Source organism: Symphalangus syndactylus, chromosome 13 (genome assembly GCF_028878055.3).
Source record: "Symphalangus syndactylus isolate Jambi chromosome 13, NHGRI_mSymSyn1-v2.1_pri, whole genome shotgun sequence".
NCBI classification, from domain to species: domain Eukaryota; kingdom Metazoa; phylum Chordata; class Mammalia; order Primates; family Hylobatidae; genus Symphalangus; species Symphalangus syndactylus.
Genome location: NC_072435.2, coordinates 31857702 through 31873546, shown reverse-complemented (window position 1 = coordinate 31873546; position 15845 = coordinate 31857702). Strand labels below are relative to the sequence as shown.

The 15845-nt window shown below is 48.8% G+C and overlaps 1 protein-coding gene across 1 annotated transcript; it reads right to left on the bottom strand.

Annotated features, from left to right (window-relative positions):
- Positions 1 to 265: 265 nt before the first annotated feature.
- On the bottom strand, positions 266 to 4120 carry LOC129460433 (paraneoplastic antigen-like protein 8C). The gene has a single exon (XM_063615950.1). The coding sequence runs from the start codon at positions 3555 to 3557 to the stop codon at positions 2943 to 2945; it is 615 nt and encodes a 204-aa protein (XP_063472020.1). The 5' UTR covers positions 3558 to 4120; the 3' UTR covers positions 266 to 2942.
- Positions 4121 to 15845: the final 11725 nt, after the last annotated feature.

Here is a 15845-nt window from a genome sequence, read left to right as displayed (position 1 = left end):
ATGTTGGCCAGGCTGGTCTCAAACTCCTAGTGATCCACCTGCCTCAGCCTCCAAAAGTGCTGGGATTACAGGCATGAACCACTGCACCTGGCTGGAATCACAAGTTACGTGTCGGTCACACAGAGTCTCAGAGCCTGCCTTCAGAATCCCTGTTTCTCACCAAGGACTGCTGGGAGGAGGCCCTAGGGTGCTGTCTCCCTGGATTCACCAAGACCCCATTCCTCTTCGTGCCATGCCAGCCCGCCATGTGGTGGAGCACGTGGGCTCTGGAGCTAGGCTGCCTGGGTTCAAATTCTGGCTCTATCACTCTGTGGCTGTGTGATCTTGGGTCAGTTCCTTCACCTCTCTAAGCCTTGGTTTCCTTCTCTGCAAAATGGCAGTTGTAATGAGACTTAACCTCATGGAGAGGTTGTGAGCAGTTCACGAGACCATGATAGGTACTGGCACAGAACTCGGGGATGGTAAATGCTCACAGTTATTAGAAAAGGTAGAGTGGGCCAGGTGTGGTGGCTCATGCCTGTAATCCCAGCACTTTGGGAGGCCAAGGCGGGCAGATCACAAGGTCAGGAGATCGAGACCATCCTGGCTAACATGGTGACACCCTGACTCTACAAAATACAAAAAATTAGCTGGGCGTAGTGGCACGCGCCTGTAGTCCCAGCTACTCGGGAGGCTGAGGCAGGAGAATCACTTGAACCCAGGAAGCAGAGGTTGCAGTGAGCCGAGATCACGCCACTGCACTCCAGCCTGGGCTACAGAAGGAGACTCCATCTCAAAAAAAAAAATCAACAGAGAAGCCGGGTGCGGTGGCTCACACCTGCAATCCCAGCACTTTGGGAGGCCGAGGCGGGAGATTGAGACCATCCTGGCCAACATGGTGAAACCCTTCCTCTAGTAAAAATACAAAACTTAGATGGACATGGTGGTGTGTGCCTGTAATCCCAGCTACTAGTGAGTCTGAGGCAGGAGAATCGCTTGAACCAGGGAGTCAGAAGTTGCAGTGAGCTGAGATTGCACCTCTGCACTCCAGCCTCGTGACAGAGTGAGACTCTGTCTCAAAAAAAAGAAAAACAAAAAAGAGATTAGGAGTCTCTGCCATTACAGTTTGGTAGGCTGAGTCTTTGTGTTGTGTGTAAGTTACATTTTTGAAAAGAGATTCAGCTCAAACCTTTGCAGATCCTTGAACTAACAGAAGTTTGCAAATTGACAGGTCTGTTGTCTCTGAGCAAAAGATCTGCCTACTCACATGTATTTGGATTTTACCTGATTTTTAAAATTCTTCTTCACCTCAGTGTTAACGTCGTTCATTGGTAACTCTTGAAAATGGCCTCTTAATTATTTACCTCCTTTTGGACCATTGCCCAGAAGCCTTGCCTCTTCTTTAGAGAGTGGAGTTCACTCCTCCTCACCAAGCCAGAGCTTCTGGAATTTAACTTGGGGAGACTCACACCCTCAACCTGGGCGCCAATCGGGGCAGAAGGGTCCTGCTTCTTACCACTTCTGTAAGAGAGACTCGGCGTGTAGAGAAAGGCGACAGCTTTTCAAGAGCCGCTCACAGATCAGTGAGTTCCTCAGAGGTGGGGAGCAGGCAACTCACTCTCAGCCATGGTTTCTGCTTGACATGCGCAAAACAGGGTGGCCCACTCCGAACAAGTTTGTGCCAGAGGTACATTCAAGGTACATGCTTTTGAAACACAGAAAACGGCTCTAGACTTTGCAATAACAGGATTTCCAGGAGGGCGCAAAGCTAGAAGGGTCCGTGCCGCCCGCCTCCCCCCAACAAGAGAGGCCGTCCCCAGAATCAGGCCGCGGGTGACAGCCGAAGGAGGATGGCGGCCCTTCTCCCGAGTAGGGATCTCCCTGACACGTTCCTCCTGGATCTGCGTGAGTTTTCTTCAACTCCAGTAAGAGATCTGCAAAACCTTGGAATCCAGGACCGTTTCCCCCTCCTCCATTTTCTGCAAAGGGCGCAGGCGCCTGGGGGGGCAGCCTGTGGTCTCCATAGCAACGGTGGGACGCGCTGCTAGCTTCTGGCTCCGACTGCGCCTGCGCGGCTGGTACCGCGGGGTCTCCCGGGTGGCGGAAGATGTTTGTGAGTCTTTGAGACCCTTCCTCACTTAGAAATTACTCTCATCTACCCAAATGATACCCATTCACATATTCAGGTGTTACCCGTACACTCTCAAATATTACCCACAACTACTTTCAATTATACGCGGATGCCACCCACACCCTCTAATGCTGCCCACACTCACTAATGTGTATTCAAGTAACCCAAATGTTACCCGCACCTACTCAAATAGCTACTATGAGAGTCACGGGCAAGGTTTTGGTCTGTTTATTCCGCTTCTGTATCCCCAGTGCCTGGCACACTGTAGGTCCTCAGGAAATTTTGTTGGTTGCTTGGATACATGGATGAATGAGCAATCCACACTCAACCAGATTTTATGATCATTCAGCTGTTACCCACATGTACTCAAATGCTACCTACGCTCACTCCGATGTCTCCAAGTAATTCAAATATTACCCACTTACTCTGAGTGCCATGAAGGCAGGGATTTTTATTGAGTTTACTCCCTTCCATATCCCCAGCTCCTAGAACAGTACCTGGAACATAGTAGGTATGCAATAAATATCTGTAGGATGAATAAATGAGCCACGGGCACCCAGACGTTAACTACACTCACTCAGATGTAACCCACAAGTTAGTTAACTCAGATAAAGATATCCACCTCTTTCGCACTAGTCAGATGTTACCTGTGCTATCCAAATGATACCCATTCTTACTCCAAAGTTACCCACTCACTAGAGTTATTCCCACCCTCCCTTGCATTACCCAAACTCACTCGTACTCCTTAAACGTACTGAGGTGGTACCTACCCTCCCACAGTCATCACCCACACCCCCTCAGACACTCCCCACGCCCACCCGATGCCACCACCTCACAGCTTCTTGTCTGAGAGGTGATGCCGCCGGCGGTTTTTCTTGTTCTTCCTTTTGCCCCTCTTGCCATCTCCAGCCTTGCTCTCCTTCTCGGAGGAGTCCAGAGGTGGCACCGCGTCCATCCGGACGGTGGCCCCAGCCTCCAGCTTCTCCCCCAGCCCAGGCACACAGCACTTTCTTGGAGGCAGCTCTCTGGGGCCCGTGGCTGGGGGACACAGTTCCTGCCTCAGGACCCGGGCCATATCCTCCACCGTCCTGCCCTCACTCTGCAGAAAGAGGTTTAGCTTGGTCAGGAATTCGATGTCCTGCTTCCGGGGCATGTAGACCACTCTCCACACACCGCTCTTGCCCTTGATCTCCCTGGGGACCACGGCGTAATTGATGTCCTCCGTCAGCTGAATGATGGCCGCCTTGGATTTATCTTCTTCCAGATAGGCCTTCCCAGCCACTTCGAACTTGCCTAGAGGTTTGAGGGGCAGCCGAATAATCTCTTCGAATTCCTCGTGGTTGCAGTCCTCTGGGATCCCCAGGATCATCAGGGACTTGTAACTGTCCACCTCCAGGGCCTTGCACCCGTGCTCCAACAGTGCAATGTCCTTCACCCCGAACAGCATCTTGCCCAACTCTTTGAGGCAGCAGTATGCCCGCTGGTGGACACCTGAGCTGCCTCGGGAATCCACGAAATTATCCAGGATGCCGCGATTGCTTCCCAAAGGCTACGAGAGAGTGAGGCCTCAGGGGCCGGAGGCCGCTCCCAGGACCCCTTCGTCCAGCTCAGTGAAGGATGCCCCCAGCCCCTGCCTGCAGGGCTGTGCAACGTCGGGGCTTCTGTGGCTCCCTCTGAGTGGGCTCGAAGATTCCCAGGGACTTACGAGTGCTGGAGAAGCAGAAGGCCGTGTTTGCTACCTGACTCGTGGCTCCCGGGTCCTGGGCAAGGCTGCACCAAGGAGGGTCTGAAGATGATGCTTCCCCTTTCTTGGCGTGGCCTCCAAAGGTCTGGCAGGCCCCAACAGTCTCTCTGGATCTGGGACTGCTGATCTCCCTGGGGCAACAGCCAACGGAGTATCGTAGGCGGGGCCCTGGCAGGCAGGGAGGCGCGTCCCTCACCGCTGGCCCAGAAGTTGCCCTCAGTGCCCTGTGGCGGGACTAGGACGAGGATGTGGCCGCTGCACTTGCACCCGCAGTGACGTCACCACCCCCTTCCGCTCTGCGGCCTGGCGGTCTCCATGGCAACCGCTGGAGCATCGCCTCTGCCATTGGCCGACTGGCCGCATTAAAATCAAGAGTCTGAGGGGGTCATTCGGAGGTGATGGGTCGGCCACCAGCCATCAGAAGGGCCCGCGATTCTCCTTTGAATAATAGCTGATTCCAGGGGTGAGGGGACAGCAAATGTACAAGAGGCACCCGGGGCATCTTTTGGGGTCAGAAAGTAAGGAAGTGCTTAAAAAAAAAAAAAATGATGAGAACACCTGGAAAGACACAGGAACCAGCCTGAAAGCCTCCCACTGGCCAACCCTGGGACAATTTGAGCATCAACGTTAAAAATGAAAGTAACAGATTATAACCCCTTGAATAAAATTAGAATCTATGAGTTGATGTAGATATAAGTACATGAATGCAAAGTTTGGTGATGAATGTGAACAATCACGTTGTCTCCAAGTACCTGCCCATATAATACTCATCAAAGGGAACAAATGTATCTTTACAGTGGAATGTTCTTGCATGTAGGACACACACACACACTATAATATTCAGAGCGATATGACTATTTACACTCAAAATGTCTCAGGGAAGAAAATTTTTTTTTTGAGATGAAGTCTCCCTCTGTCGCCCAGGCGAGAGTGCAGTGGCCCGATCTCGGCTCACTGCAACCTCTGCCTCCTGGGTTCAAGCGATTCTCCTGCCTCAGCCTCCCAAGTGGCTGGGATTACAGGCGTGCACCACCATGCTCAGCTACTTTTTGTATTTTTAGTAGAGATGTAGTTTCACCATGTCAGCGAGGCTGGTCTTGAACTCCCAACCTCAGGTGATCCGTCCACTTCGGCCTCCCAAAATGCTAGGATTACAGGCCAGAGACATCACACCTGGCTGTGAAAACGTTCTTTATACTATATTTGCAACTCTTCTGCAGGCTTATGGTTGTTTCAAATAAATGTTTAAAAATAAATAAGAAATGTCTCCCCCATGTGATGACATCCACGTTGTCTATTCCTCTCCTCCCCAATCCCCATCAATAAAGCCAAAACATTTGGGTTAGGTCGACACCCTTTATACCCCCAGTTCCAGGGATAAGCCCTGATTGGCTTGAACCAATTAGCATAATCTCATCTCCTTGCCACAGTGATTGGTTCAGAAATGGTCACCCAGGTAACCTGGACAAAAAGCAATTAGTGCCTAATATGCCCCTCTTCTCTGAGATTGATTAAAGGTTAGACACGTGAACTCAGTAAGTCCAATCAGAATGAAGGTAAAGATTTCTGCAACTGGTAAGAGGAGGAAGACTCTCTCTTTCCTCCTAGACATGAAAGACAAAGTATAGGCGCTGCAGAAGGCTGTCTTGGAAGCATGACAAACTCTTTCTCTCTCTCTCTCTCTTTCTTTCTTTGACAAACTCTTTCTCTCTTTCTTTCTTTCCTTCCTTCCTCCTTCCTTTTTTTCTTTCCTTCCTTCCTTGTTTCTTTCTTCCCTCCCTCCCTCCCTCCTTTCTTTCTTCCTTCCTTCCTTTCTTTTTCTTTTCTTTTCCTCTCTCTCTCTTTCTTTCCTTCTCCTTTCTTTCTTTCTTTTCTTTCTCTTTCTTTCTTTCTTTCTTTCTTTTCTTTCTTTCTTTCGACAGAGTCTTGCTCTGTCACCCAGGCTGGAGTGCAATGGCACGATCTCAACTCACCGCAACCTCCACCTCCCAGGTTCAAGCCATTCTCCTGCCTCAGCCTCCCTAGTACCTGGGATTACAGGCATGCACCACCACACCCAGCTAATTTTGTATTTTTAGTAGAGACAGGGTTTCACCATGTTGGTCAGACTGGTCTCGAACTCCTGACCTCAGGTGATTCACCCACCTTGGCCTCCCAAAGTGCTGGGATTACAGGCATAAGCCACCGTACCTGGCCAATACTAGATATTATCAGGCTTTTTCACTTTGGATATTCTGGTATGTGTCTCATCGGAGTAATCTCCTGAGTGAAATCTTGTGTTTTACATTTGAATATTCCTGATAACCAATGAAATTGAGAATTTATTTTCAGATACTTATTGGCCATTTGGATATTCTGTTTTGTGAAGAGTCTGCTAAAGTCTTTCACTTGTTATTCTATTGGATTGTCATCTTTTTCTTATTGAATTGTCATCTATCCTTTTCTTTCTTTCTTTCTTTCTTTCTTTCTTTCTTTCTTTCTTTCTTTCTTCTTTCTTTCTTTCTCTCTTTCTTTCTCTCTCTCTCTTTCTTTCTTTCTTTCTTTCTTTCTTTCTTTTTTTGAAACAGGGTCTCATTCTCTCACCCAGGCTGCAGTGCAGTGGCCCAATCATAGCTCACTGCAGCCTCAAACTCCTGGACTCAAGTGATCCTCCCACCTCAGCCTCCTGAGTAGCTGGAACTACAGGCATATGTCACCACGCCTAGCTAACTTAAAAAAATTTTTTTTGTGGAGATGGCGTCTTACCATGTTGCCCAGGCTGGTCCTGAAATCCCAGACTCAAGCAATCCTCTCACCTCTGCCTCCCAAAGTAATGGGATTATAAGCATGAGCCACTGTGCACGGCTGTAATTTTTTTTTTTTTTTTTTGAGATAGAGTCTCGCTCTGTCACCCAGGCTGGAGTGCAGTGGCGTGATCTCAGCTTACTGCAACTTCCGCCTCCCGGGTTCAAGCAATTCTCTGCCTCAGCCTCCCAAGTAGCTGGGATTACAGGCACCCACCACCACGCCCAACTAATTTTTGTATTTTTAGTACAGATGGGGTTTTATCATCTTGGCCAGTCTGGTCTTGAACTTCTGACCTCGTGATCCACCCACCTTGGCCTGCCAAAGTGCTGGGATTACAGGCGTGAGCCACCGTGCCTGACCTTTTTTTTTTTTTTTTTAAGGCAGGATCTGGCTCAGTTGCCCAGGCTGGAGTGCAGTAGCACGATCTTGGATCACTGCAACCTCCACCTCCCAGGCTCAAGCGATCCTCCCACCTTAGCCTCCTCAGTAGAGTTGGGATTACAGGTACACGCCACCACACCTAGCTAATTTTTGTATTTTTTGTAGAGCTAGGGTCTTGCTATGTTGCCCAGGCTGGTCTCAAACTCCTGAGTTCAAGTGATCTGCCCACCTGAGCCTCCCTCAGTGCTGGGATTACAGGCATGAGCCACTGCACCTGGTCCCCAGTTGTAATTCTTTATATATGTTGGACATTATCAGGATTGTTTTAAGGTGATTTAAGTTTTATTTTCTGTAAGTTGCATCCCAAAAGACAGCTTAACTACCACAGAAAGACTCATGAGTTTGCCACACACAACATTTTGTTTTGTCTTTTTCACGTGTCATAATTGTTATGACCATAAGCTGATTCTTTTTTTACAACAGAGGCAGCACAGTAGGTTTATTACCTACTGAGAAATTTCTCTCTCTCAATTTTTTTGTTTTATTTTGTTTTTGGGGGGGCCAAGTCTCTGTCGCCCAGACTGGAGTGCAGTGGCGCGATCTCAGCTCACTGTAACCTCCACCTCCATGGTTCAAGCAATCCTCCTACCTCAGCCTCCCGGGTAGCTGGGATTACAGGCATGCCACCATGCCCGGCTAATTTTTGTATTTTAGTAGAGACTGGGTTTCACTGTGTTGGTCAGGCTGGTCTTGAACTCCTGGCCTCAAGTGATCCTCCCACCTCAGCCTCCCAAAGTGCTGGGATTGCTGGCGTGAGCCACTGCACCCGGTTGTCTCTCTCAAATTTCAAAGACACTTCAATTCTCAGTGCCTCCTCCTTTGAGTCCTCCTGGGAGCAGACTGGAGACTGGACAGGTAGACTGCTTGATCTTGAGGGCAGGACTAGCAGGGATCAGGAACTGACCTAGAACGTGACGAGTCCATCTAACTGGGAATCAACTTAACTCCATATTTCACCTCTGTATGACACCTTGCACTCAGCACTTTGCAATGGCACCCCACGCATCCATGTGTGCCAGCACTGAATGGCTAGCATAGGTATGTCAGTGAGCATGTGGGCAGTGTCTCAGGAAAAGTGGGGAGTATTACAATGACCTTGGGTAACGCCTTGGGGAAGGTCCGTTTGTTAGAAGAATATGTTTAAATCAGAGGCCACAGATTAGAAGTCTAAACAGTGGAAACGGGGCTTCAGATATGCTTTATTTGTTCAACTCTACGTTTCAAAAATTTGAGGCTGGGCATGGTGGTTCACACCCTGTGCCACCAACACTTTGGGAGGCCGAGGCAGGAGAATCCCTTGAGCCTAGGAGTTTGAGACCAACCTGGGCAACATAGTAAGACCTTGTCTCTACAAAAAAATCAAAAAATTAGCCAGGCATGGTGCCTGTGGTCCCAGCTACTTTGGGGAGCTGCGGTGGGAGGATTGGTTGAGTCCAGGAGGTGGAGGCTACAGTGAGTCATGATTGTGCCACTGCACTCTGGCTTAGGGGACATAGAATTTGTCTCAAAAAAAAGAAAATGATGTTGGCCGGGCATGGTGGCTCACCCTTGTAATCCCAGCACTTAGGGAGACTGAGGCAGGAGGATCACTTGAGGTCAGGAGTTCAAGACCAGCCTGACCAATATGGTGAAACCCAGTCTCTACCAAAAAATACAAAAATTAGCCAGGCATGGTGGCGCATGCCTGTAATCTCAGTTACTCCAGAGGCTGAGGTAGGAGAATCACTTGAACCCGGAGGCAGAGGCTGCAGTGAGCCGAAATGACCCCACTGCACTCCAGCCTAGGCAATAGAGGGAGACTCTGTCTCAAAAAAAAAAAAAAAATGATATTGCTAATAATGATACTACCACAAATACTACTACTGCTAACGTTGGTTTTAACATTCATTGGTTGGCATTATGTATCAGTCAGCATAGGTTAGATTACAGAGCAGGAACAAGTAATGGGGAATTGGAAATAATAGAAACACAGTAAAGTCCACCACAAGCCCACACAATGTGCACTGCACCAGGTTCAGCTCTGTACACATTGTTTCATTTCACAACAACTTTATGACATGGGCACTTTTTTTTTTTTTTTAGACGGAGTCTAGCTCTGTCGCCCAGGCTGGAGTGCAGTGGCATGATCTCGGCTCACTGCAAGCTCCGCCTCCCAGGTTCATGCCATTCTCCTGCCTCAGCCTCCCGAGTAGCTGGGACTACAGGCTCCTGCCACTACGCCCGGCTAATTTTTTTGTATTTTTAGTAGAAACAGGGTTTCACTGTGTTAGCCAGGTTGGTCTCGATCTCCTGACCTCGGGATCTGCCCATCTCGGCCTCCCAAAGTGCTGGGATTACAGGCGTGAGCCACCGCGCCCGGCCTGATGCCTCCGGTTTTATAGTCAGGAAAACTGAAGATCAGAGAGGTTAATTCACTTACCTAAGGTCACAGAGCTAGCGAATGGCAAAGCTAGACTTCCCGCCTCAGCACCCTGACTCCTGGGCACACAGATTTAACATTATACAATACCATGGAGTTCCCTGAGAAAGGGGTCCCATATTGTGTCACGTGGCTTAGTTCCTGCTCTGTTGTGAAGTTTCTGGATGACGGTTCCCTCTCTCGGCTGTATGCGGATTTTGTTCAGTGCCAGTTTAGCTAAGCTGGGCCTGTGTGTCCTAGAATAGCTTTCTGCAGGTGGCTGTTGGTTAGCATCGTCTAAAAGAGAAATGTGCATTAGATTTACACAGCGGCTGGTGTTGTGAGAAGGTCTGCACAGGGTGCGGGTGCCACATGGCTCATGCATTTCGTGACTGGTCTGTGGGCTCACCTTGTTGGCTTAGGGCAGCCTCTGGGACTCCACCTGCTCCTGCCGGTCTCCTTTTCAGCGTCGGTGAACTTGGGGCCAGCACCGGAGCAGCTCTGTGGGGGCGAAGGGCACCAGCTTCCCTTGCAGGTCAAGAGTGGAATTGAGGTTGAAGGTGGGAAAAGAGACGTTGGTGGGGGGCGGGGGTTCCAGTTTGTCTTCAAGGATTCTAATTATTATTTTTCCAAAAGCTGACACTGTATTGGGCCGACAGAGCAGGAACAAATAAATTAGACATATAATATGTCATGTGGTGATCAGGATTGGTTATGGGGAAAAATAAAGCAGGAAAGACAGAGAAGAGCCAGACGCGGGGACTCACACCTGTAATACCAGCACTTTAAGAGGCCAAGGCAGGAGGACTGCTTGAGCCCAGGAGTTTGAAACCAGACTGGGCAACAAAGTGAGACCCCATCTCTGAAAAAAAAAAACAAAAAACAACAAAAAAAAACTAGTCGGGTGTGGTGGCACACACCTGTGGTCCCAGGTACTCGGGAAGCTGAGGTGGAAGGGTTCCTGGAACCTGGGAGTTCGAGGCTGCAGTGAGCTGTGATTATACCACTGCGCTCCAGCCTGGGAGACAGAGTGAGATCCCATCTCAAAAGAAAAAATTAAATTAAATTAAAAAGACAGAGAGAGGGCCGGGCACGGTGGCTCACGCCTGTAATCGCAGCACTTTGGGAGGCCGAGGTGGGCGGATCACAAGGTCAGGAGATTGAGATCATCCTGTCTAACACGATGAAACGCCGTCTCTACTAAAAATACAAAAAATTAGCCAGGCGTGGTAGCGGGCGCCTGTAGTCCCAGCTACTCGGGAGACTGAGGCAGGAGAATGGCGTGAACCCGGGAGGCGGAGCTTGCAGTGAGCCAAGTTCGCGCCACTGCACTCCAGCCTGGGCGACAGAGCGAGACTCCGTCTCAAAAAAAAAAAAAAAGAGAGAGTGAGAGAGCGAGAGAGACAGGCATAGAGAGTGTGTATTAGGAGAGGATGTTATAATTTACAGTGTGCCAAGTAAAGGTTCCATGGAGGTGACATTTTGAGCAAAGACCTGAAGGAGGTAAGAGAGCCACCTTATGAATATGTGAGGGACTGTGTTCCAAGCAGGAAGAACAGTCAGTGTGGCCGGGCATGGCAGCTCACGCCTGTAATCCCAGCACTTCGGGAGGCCAAGGCGGGGGGATTGCCTGAGCTCAGGAGTTCGAGACCAGCTGGGCAACATGGTGAAACCCTGTCTCTACTAAAATACAAAAAAATTAGCCAGGCGTGGTGGTGTGTGCCTGTAATCCCAGCTACTCGGGAGGCTGAGGCAGCAGAATTGCTTGAACCTGGGAGGCGGAGCTTGCAGTGAGCTGAGATCACGCCACTGCACTCCAGCCTGGGCGACAGAGTGAGACTCCGCCTCAAAAAAAAAGAAACAAAACAAGTCGGTGCAAAGGCCCTGAGGCTGGAGCTTGCCTGGTGTATTTGAAGAACAGCAGAAACCAGTGGTGCCTGGCTGCAGAGGGAGCAAGGGAGTGTTGAGAAGAAACCCAAGAAAAAGCTGGCCGCGCGAGAAGGGAGGTGACAGCCAGATCTTACAAGACCTCAAAGCTCTTGGCGGGGACTTGGGACTTTTCTCTGGGTGAGATGGAACACCCAAGGTGGGGAGGTTTGATGAGATAACTGAGGGCCAGGGCGTTATAGGAGTTTGCCAGTCAGGAACGATGTTGGAGTAGGAGGATGTAGGTTTCTGAGAGTCGAAAAGGAACAATTAATCCTTCACACAGCAAATATACATATTTATACATTTAACTCTGGCTCTGTTCCAAACCTTGTGTTAACAGTGAGCCCAATAGATATTAATACAAATAAAATGTAATGCTAGGAATTTAGCCACTCATAACTTACATGAGTTATGAACTTTTTTTTTTTTGAGACAGGGTCTCTCTCTGTCACCCAGGCTGAAGTGCAATGGCATCATCTTGGCTCACTGCAACCTCCGCCTCCTGGGTTCAAGTGATTCTCCTGCCTCAGCCTCCCAAGTAGCTGGGATTACAGGAGCACACCACCACACCCAGCTAATTTTTGTATTTTTAGTAGAGATGGGGTCTCAACATGTTGTCCAGGCTGGTCATGAACTCCTGACCTCAGGTGATACACTTGCCTCGGCCTCTCAAAGTGCTGGGATTACAGGCGTGAGCCACCACGCCCTGCCTAAGGTGTCATTTTTGACATTTAAATCTGCCATCTAGGCTGGGGATGGTGGTGCATGCCTGTAATTCCAGCTACTTGGGAGGCTGAGGCAGGAGAATCGCCTCCACCCAAGAGGTGGAGGTTGCAGTGAGCCAAGATGATGCCACTGCACTCCAGCCTGAGAGACAGAGTAAGACTCTCTCTCAAAAAATAAATAAATAAATAAATAATAAATCTCCAATCTACCTCTAACTTTATACCTTTCCAGATGGCTATTGAGTGTCTTAGTTTTATGGAGAAAAGTCCATCTCGTTTTCAATGATATGAAATTCCACTGTTAAGATGTAAATTCCTGGCTGGGTGTGGTGGCTCATGCCTGTAATCCCAGCACTTTGGGAGGCCAAGGCGGGCAGATCACGAGGTCAGGAGATCGAGACCATCCTGGCTAACACAGTGAAACCCCGTCTCTACTAAAAATACATAAAATTAGCCAGGTGTGGTGGTGCGTGCCTGTAATCCCAGCTACCTGGGAGGCTTAGGCAGGAGAATAGCTTGAATCTGGGAGGCAGAGGTTTCACTGAGCCAAGATTGCGCCACTGCACTCCAGCCTGGGTGACAGACCAAGACTCCGTCTCAGATAAAAAAAAAAAAAAAGATATAAATTCCCGCATGTATTTCTGGCTCCTCTAATCTGTCCCTTTTAACCAGTTGTCTGTCCATTTATGGGCCAGCCCAAACTGTTTGAAAACTATACTTTTATGATCAGTTTTCAAATGCAGAAGTGCTGGTTTCCTCTTACTTTTTCAGAAATGTTCTGGATCTTTTCACATTTTTTTTTCGTTTGAACCTCAGAATCAACCTGCCTAACTTTAAAAGAGACTTCTAGTGTTTTAAATAAGGCTAGATTAAATTCGTAGATTCGGGGGGAAACTAGGTTCAACTTTTTAATACTGGATCTTCCCAGATATTCAAATCTTGTATGCTCAGCCCTAGCAGCTGTTTCAAATTTTTTGAACTAGATCTGGTGCCATTTTTGATAAGCTCATTCCAAGATATTTTTATTATCTTTTAATTCTTTTGCAATGTTCTTTTCTTCTGCTTGTTTTCTAAGCCAGTTTTCTGTATACTGGCACTTGTTTAGGTTGAGGATATTAATTTTGCAACCCCAGAGCCCCCTTGCTCAATTCTCATTTCTTCCAATAGTTTATGGGTTCTCTTTCAAAGTCTACAGTCACATTGAGGCAGGAGAATAGGGCCTGGAGGCAGGGAACCTAAGGCTGATTCACCCTGACTTCTAGAACTACATCAAAAGAAAAACCTCAACCTTCCACGCTTAAGTAACGAAAGGACCAGGGGAGACTCCTGCAAACCCCGACCTTTTCTGTGGGGCAGATGGGAAATCGAAGGTACTTCTGATTGGTTGCAGAAAGCATAGGAGTGTAACTTCCTAACTTCACTTCAGCCTCTGATTGGTTGCTGTACACAACCACTGTCCACAACCAATCAGACTGATTGAAGGCGAGGTCTTTGTTTGCATAGAAGTGCAACTTTGTAACTTCACTGTAGCCTCTGATTGGTTGCTTTTTGCAACCTATCAGAATGATTGTGGACCACCACTTAATTTACATGGGGTGAACACCAAGTGGCCAATGGAAGGGCCGGGTGCAGTGGCTCAAGCATGTAATCCCAGCACTTTAGGAGGCCAAGGCCGGCGGATCACCTGAGGTCAGGAGTTCCAGACCAGTCTGGCCAACATGATGAAATCCCGTCTCTACTAAAAAATATACAAAAATTAGCCAGGCGTGGTGACAGACACCTGTAATCCCAGCTGCTCGGGAGGCTGAGGCAGGAGAATTGCTTGAACCCGGGAGGCAGAGGTTGCAGTGAGCCAAGATCGCACCATTGCACTCCAGCCTGGGCGACAAGAGTGAGACTCCATCTCAAAATAAATAAATAAATAAAAATAAGCGGCCAATGGGAAACCTATAGGAGGTATTTGGACCTGAGAACATTCTGTATCTGGGGCCCTTGAGCAGCCGCTGGGGCCTGCTCCCACACTGTGGTGTGTACTTTCACTTTGGATAAATCTCTGCTTTCCTTGCTTTGCTGTGCGTTTTGTCCAATTCTTTGCTCAAAACACCAAGAACCTAGACAACTTGCAGTCAAGACCCTCTATCGATAACAACATCATCTCTGAAGAACAGACACACTTCCTTCTTTCTAAGGTTCATACTCTTCTTCTTTTTCCCTATATAATTACATGAGTCATGTTCCTTGAATCTGAGCCCAGCACTCAAGGTTTTTGCTTCCTGGCACAGGGCCTGGGGCCTCTGTCCATCCTTGGAATTCTTTGTCTATCATTTTCTGCTCCAAAAGGGTTATACCCAAAGGTGCTTTACCGTGACTTTTTCTCAGGCTTGGAGGCGTCACTCCACTGGGAGCCATTTTGGCAGGAAGCTTCTCTGACTGTCCTGGTCCTCATTCCAATAAACGTAAAAATAACAATCGTATTATAGGCATTGACATGCATTCTGAAGAGCCTTATATTCTGCTCAATAGCATGTTTGTTTTTGTTTTGTTTTTTGTTGTTCTTTTGTTTTTTGTTTTCTTTTTGTTTTTTGTTTTGAGATGGAGTCTCGCTCTGTTGCCCAGGCTGGAGTGCAGTGGCGCGATCTCGGCTCACTGCAAGCTCCGCCTCCCGGGTTCACACCATTCTCCTGCCTCAGCCTCCCGAGTAGCTGGGACTACAGTCACCCGCCACCACGCCAGGCTAATTTTTTGTATTTTTAGTAGAGACGGGGTTTCACCGTGTTAGCCAGGATAGTCTCGATCTCCTGACCTCGTGATCTGCCCACCTCGGCCTCCCAAAGTGCTGGGATTACAGGCGTGAGCCACCGTGCCCGGCTTGTTTTTTTTTTTTTTTGAGATGAAGTCTCGCTCTGTTGCCCAGGCTGGAATGCAGTGGTGCGATCTCGGCTCACTGCAAGCTCCGCCTCCCGGGTTCTGGCCATTCTCCTGCCTCAGCCTCCCGAGTAGCTGGAACTACAGACGCCTGCCATCATGACCAGCTAATTTTTCATATTTTTAGTAGAGACAGGTTTTCACCGTGTTAGCCAGGATGGTCTCAATCTCCTGACCTCGTGATCCACCTGCCTTGGCCTCCCAAAGTGCTGGGATTACAGGTGTGAGCCACTGTGCTCGGCCTGTTTTTTGTTTTTGAGACAGAGCCTCGCTCTGTTGCACAGGCTGGAGTGCAGTGTCTTGATCTCGGCTCACTGCAATCTCTGCCTCTCAAGTTGAAGCAATTCTCCTGCCTCAGCCTCCCCAGTAGCTGAGATTACAGGTGTGTGCCACCACAACTGGCTAATTTTTGTATTTGTAGTAGACACGGGGTTTCACCATGCTGGCCGGGCTGGTCTCAAACTCTTGACCTCAAGTAATCTGCCCACTTCGGTCTCCCAAAATACTGGGATTACAGGCGTGAGCCACTGTGCCTGGTCAATAGCACGTTAGAATTAAATGAGCCTTTTGGGAAAACTTAGGCGAGGGTAGGTTACCCAAAGACTATGAAGCCACGTTCAAACCTTTGGTGGTTTATGTATTCATTTAGAGACAGATTCTCAATCCTGTCACCCAGGCTGGAGTGCTGTGGCATGATCATGGCTCACTGCAGCCTCGACCCCCTAGGCCTGGGTGATTCTCGTGGCCACCTCAGCCTTGTGAGTGGCTGGGACTACAGAGATGCAC